Source organism: Hipposideros armiger, unplaced genomic scaffold, assembly GCF_001890085.2.
Source record: "Hipposideros armiger isolate ML-2016 unplaced genomic scaffold, ASM189008v1 scaffold_298, whole genome shotgun sequence".
NCBI classification, from domain to species: domain Eukaryota; kingdom Metazoa; phylum Chordata; class Mammalia; order Chiroptera; family Hipposideridae; genus Hipposideros; species Hipposideros armiger.
The window spans coordinates 1,139,003-1,144,602 of NW_017731648.1; the positions used below are offsets into that span (position 1 = coordinate 1,139,003).

At 51.4% G+C, this 5,600-nt stretch overlaps 1 protein-coding gene across 1 annotated transcript in view; it reads left to right on the forward strand.

The window, feature by feature from the left end:
- LDLR (low density lipoprotein receptor) overlaps positions 1-5,280 on the forward strand; it is a 43,848-nt gene extending 38,568 nt beyond the window's left edge. Inside the window, exons 11-15 of the mRNA XM_019659237.1 lie at positions 3,105-3,223; positions 3,526-3,665; positions 4,764-4,905; positions 5,016-5,168; positions 5,219-5,280. Coding sequence (XP_019514782.1) covers positions 3,105-3,223; positions 3,526-3,665; positions 4,764-4,905; positions 5,016-5,168; positions 5,219-5,280 — 616 coding nt within the window. The remainder of the gene's footprint in view (positions 1-3,104; positions 3,224-3,525; positions 3,666-4,763; positions 4,906-5,015; positions 5,169-5,218) is intronic.
- Positions 5,281-5,600: the final 320 nt, after the last annotated feature.

Here is a 5,600-nt window from a genome sequence, read left to right on the forward strand (position 1 = left end):
GAGCTCTTAACCAACTGAGCTACTCGGCCGGCCCCCGGCAATTTTTAAATAAGGTGGTTTGGGCAGGCTTCCCTGAGCAGGGAGTGTGCTGTGCGCAGAGGCTGCAGCCTGTGCAAAAGCCCTGAGGCTGGGCCAAGCCTGGTGTGTTTGAGCAGAGGCGGGAGGGCCATTGTGACTGTAGCAAAGCAAGTGAGGGCAAGAGGGCGGAGACAAGGGCAGGGAGTGGGGGTGAAGCAGATGGAGCAGGACCTTGTGGGCCATGGGGAGGACTTGGGCTTTGCTCTGAGTGAGGTGGGAGTCATGGATGTTTCTAGGAAGAAGAGGGACGTGGCCTGACTCAGGCGCCCCCTGGTAGCTGCTGTGGGACGGACTGGGAAAGGGCCAGAACCGGACCTCACTCGGGTACTCACAGGCGCCCTCTGGCGGCAGTGGGGGAAAGAGCCTGGGGGCGAGGTCAGGAGCCAGGAGACTAGGGCGGAGGTGACTCACTGCTGGTCCAGCCCGGTGATGAGGAGCAGGTGGCCTCTGGCCATGTTTACTGGACGTCGGACTGATTATTTCCGGCGTTTATGATTTCGTTGACAGAGACAGATGGTCAGCCTGGATGATGATGTGGCATGAGCTGCTGCCTCGAATCCTGTCCTTCCCCAGAAGCTGTAGCGCATCAAGGGCAGGAAGAACACTTTCTTCCCAGACCCTTGACCTGCCCAAAACCCTTCCTGAGACCTCATTGCCCTCCTGTTCCGTTCAGAGGAAGAAGTGGCCAAAAGCACTGCTGGCGGCTGCACCTCAGCACTGGCAGCGGTGGACCTGTCTGCCAGAGCTTTGTTTTATATATTTATTCGTCTGGGAGGCAGGTGGGCGCACACAAAATGGGTTTTGGTTGGGATTTTTTTTCTTGACCTTCTCTCATCCTCGACTGGCTCCTCACCTGAGGAACTGATGGATGGACACCGAGTGAGAGAAAGCAAGTAGCTTTGAATAGGGGGGTGCAGGACCTACCCATAGTGTCCCAGGTAGCTGCTGGGCCCCTAAACTCAGGAGTAAATGTGTTTACCTCTGCCTTGCAAGCCTTGCTGGACGCCAGAGTAAGCTTTTGCTCTGCCACCCCCAGATCAGGATCAAATTAGTGTTTTCTAAGCTGGGTATGTGCCCTCCCCTTAAGCCGGGAAGGGAACCCTGGTGTTGGTATTGACATGGCCAAATCCATCACACTGGGGGTGGCCAACTGAGCCTCATTCATTAACCAAAAACCTCAACAGTCTCCCAGGGAAAGCCTGAGCCACCCATCACCCTTAATATTTATTAAGTGCCTGAGATACCCGGGTACCTCATTTGTGAAGATAAGTGGCCTCCGACCTCTAACAACGTCCTTCAGCCCGGGGGTGGCTGTCTAGACACCAGTCCTGAGCCCCATCCCCAGCCCCTTCCAGGTGCCCTTGCACTTTTCCAGTTCAGGCTTGTACATTGTGTAAAGTCAACATTTGTTATTATTTTGCACTGTTTTCTGTTCCGGTAGGGATAGGCTCCCAGGCCTAGAAGGCCCCGGGGTGGGGGTGGGGGTGCGGGTGAAGTGCTGTCTTGGGCCTTTCTCCCAGCTCTTCAAAGCCAAGATCAGGACTGTCTAGTAGTGTTTCCACTTCTAGGCAGATGCCCCCGAGCCATTAATTTCCCCAAGACAGTTGTCACTGGTGGGTGTCCATCGGAAACACACGGCGTTTCAGCCCTGGACAACATCCCCTTGGTGCAGTCATTGTATGGAACTTATGAAACAAGAATGCTTTCTGAAATTGTCACACCTGTTGCGTTTACAATCGAAGAGACAGTGGGGGAGCCTCCCTTGGCTTCCTTTGTCAGTTGTGCACTACAACCAGGAAACACTGCTCTGTCCTGGAGGAAACTGTGAGCTGTGTTTCTCTTTCTGAAGCCTGTAAATAAACCCCCGTACAGGAGAGTGGGGCATTTGTTATGTTTGCACTTTGTATATTTGTTGAAACACTTATCACTCATATATGTGGAAAAAAATCTATTTATTTTTACAAACCCTGGGTGCTGCATTTGTCCGGTGACCCCTGGGGGGGGGTCTGCATTGGGGGAGACTGTCCCTGGGATGCTTCAGTTCTCTGTACAGATGATTCGCTCGGCTTGTGCGCAGCACGCTTCGGGAGAACCGTGTCAATGTTGTCTTTGCGGGCTGCTCTGGGAGGATGGGTTTTGATTTTAAATGACTGTATAGAACGTTTTTATAGCCCGAATGTCTTACTGTGACTGATCCCATTTCCTGAATGAACCATTTGGCTAAACCTGAAGTGCCTTCGTCTTCTGTTCTTGCACGTCCTCCATCTGTTAATGGGCTGGACTCGGCAGGGAGAAGGATCTGGAGAGAGCATTTCCCCAGAGCTCAGGACAGGCTGCAGGCTCAGGGGTGATACTGGGCTCAGCTGGGGAGCAGATCTGCTGGGCTCTTCCCTGAGTTAAGGTTTTGCTAAATCTGTTCATCCATTCATTCAACATATTTATTGGGCACCTATTGTGTGCCAGGTCCTGTTTTAGGCATATGGGACGCTGCAGTGAATAAAAGACAATGAAAGTGAGTAAGAATCTGTCCCCTCAAGAGCCTGACATTTTAGAAGGGGAAATAGATATAATTACTATATTTTAGAAGAATAATGTTAAATAGAGTAATGGAACAGACAAATACCAGGTGGGGCGAGGGTAGGGAAGGATTCTCTAAGGAGGTGACATTTGAGCTGAGTCCAGAATAAGAACTGATTATGCGGAGATCTGGGNGAGGGCAGTGTCACTGGCCCTCATATGTGGGATCCGAACCGGGGCCCTCTGGCGTCCCAAGCCAGTTCTTAACCATCGCGCCACTCGGCCAGTCCCCTTTGCTTTTTAAGGTTCTAAAATCCTGCCAGGTCTCACCAGGTGGTAGGCCTGAAGAGGGTAGGCAAGGTTGGGGGAGCAGAAGGAACCAATTGGGTCTCCCCAGGGACTGTTTTGGAGTCCTGGCCTGGCTGCTTTAGGTGGAGGTTGCTCTTTAGCATTGGCTGGGAGCCGCCCCGCCCATGTCCACATGTCTGTTCTCCCTGTTCTCCTACCAGCTTCATGTACTGGACGGATTGGGGGACTCCTGCCAAGATCAAGAAGGGGGGCCTGAATGGTGTGGACGTTTATTCATTGGTGACAGAGGACATCCAGTGGCCCAATGGCATCACCCTGGGTATGTTTGTGGGACTGTGGTCCCAGGGGGTTGGGCACAGTCTGGAGGAGAGAGGAGAGTGTCCAGGCTGCCCCTGAACATAATGATGCAGCCCTCACAACTAAACCCACCCCTGGCCCCACTGCCTGCCTCCCCACCCCAACCCCTGGCCCACACGTGGGGGAGTGTGATCAGAGCTACTTTTCTGGGCACATCTCAGCTGGGTCCTTCAGGGACTCCTTCCTGCTGGGAGCAGAGTGGCCAGGCCCAAAGGCCCTCTGGCTTCCTCATGTGACCGTTCCTTGTCCACCTGTGGATTCCAGATCTTTCCAGTGGCCGCCTCTACTGGGTCGACTCCAAGCTCCACTCTATCTCCAGCATTGATGTCAATGGGGGGAACCGGAAGACAGTTTTGGAGGACAAGAAAAAGCTGGCGCACCCATTTTCCTTGGCCATCTTTGAGGTGGGTGCTGGGGGGTACCAGTATGTGGTTGCTTCTTTGGGGCTTGAGAAACTTCACAGTCAAGTGCTGTTCACTGAGTGCCACTCATGTATGAGGCATGAGCACTCGTGCGAATGAGTCAGCAAACATTGTTTAGTTCATTCAAGTCAAGACTAACTCAGAAAACTGCCTATGACTATAAAGAGGTCTTAGGGGTTATTTCTGGGGTTATTTCTGTTTTATTCTCGCCAAAAGAGTTGAAAGGTCTAAAGCAGCAGTTCCCAATCGGAGGCCATCTTGCCCTTCAGGGGACATTTGGAATGTCGAGATTTTTCAGTTGTCACAATTTGTGGGGGGTTACTACTGGCATCTAGTGGGTAGAGGCCAGGGATGCTACTAAACAGCCTACAAGAGAAGAGGGGGCTACCACAAAGGGTTATCGGCCCCAAATTGCGCCCCAGTGGGGGAAGTCTACTTTAAAGAAATGTTGCTATAATCACACACCCATGTTCAAGCAGCTTGATTCACAATAGCCAAAAGGTGAAAGCAATCCTGGGTGTCTGTCAAAGATAACTGGACAAACAAAATGTGGTCTATTCACCCAATGGAATATTATTCAGTCTTAACAAGGAAGGAAATCCTGACACCTGCTACAACGTGGATGAACCTTAAGGACATTATGCTCAGTGAAAAAAGCCAGACACAAAAGGATAAACACTGTATGACTCCACTTATAGAATGTCCCTAGAGGAGTCAAATCCACAGACACAGAAAGTAGAATAGTAGGGGTACCAGGGGCTGGGGAGGTGGATTGGGGACTTAGTGTTTAATGGGGACAGTTTCAGTTTGGGAAGATGAGAAAGTTCTGGAGATGGTTGATGGTGATGGTGGCACAACAGCGTGAATGTACTTAATGCCATGGAACTGGACACAAAAATGTTTAAGATAGCACATTATGTATTTTACCACAATTAAATTTTTTTTTTTAAAGAAATGATGCTACCACCTAGAACTGCATCTTCCCAGACAGCCCCAGAGATTCAGGGGTTGGGAAGACAATGGTCTGTGTCCCATCCCAGTGATTAATGGGACCTGTCATCTACCTTAATGCCCATGTAGGATAAAGTATTTTGGACAGATATCATCAACGAAGCCATTTTCAGTGCCAACCGCCTCACGGGGTCTGACATTAACTTGATGGCAGAAAACCTGTTGTCACCAGAGGACATTGTCCTTATTCACAACTTCACCCAGCCAAGAGGTAAAGATGGCATGGTCACTCCCTCCCCCACTTCCCTAATGATGCTCTGGAATTTTCTAGACTTTTCTGATCTCATTGTCACCCTGACTTCCCCATCTTTTCTGCCTCAGGGGTGAACTGGTGTAAGAGGACCACCCTCCCCAATGGCGGCTGCCAGTACCTGTGTCTCCCAGCCCCACAGATCAACCCCCACTCGCCCAAGTTCACTTGCGCCTGCCCCGACGGCATGCTGCTTGCCAAGGATAGGAGGAACTGCCTCACAGGTGGGGGCGCTAGCCTGCCCAGTACTGTCCTGCTTCTGCCACCCCTGTAGCTCCGCCCTGTAGCTGGACCTTCCTGAACCTCTCTTTGCTCATCTACCAAATGGGAGAGTGAGGCCCCAGGAGGCTATTGTAAGGACTCCTGAGTTGGGGTAACCAGAGTCTCCCTTTCTTTTTTTTTCTTTTTTTAAAAATTTTTTTTTTTATTGGGGAATTGGGGGGATGGGAACAGCTCTGGGGAATTGGGGGAAAGGGAACAGACAAGTTGCTGTCATTTTGTTCAGTCTAGTTGTGGAGGACGTTGCTTCACTGGCCCAAGTTGGCACCATCATTGCGCTCTTCCCAGGTGAGGCAGATCAGTTGCCGGCTTCTGGACGGTCGGTCGCTCACTGCGGCTGCTGGCCGCTCACGCTGGCTGCTGGCTACATACGGTAG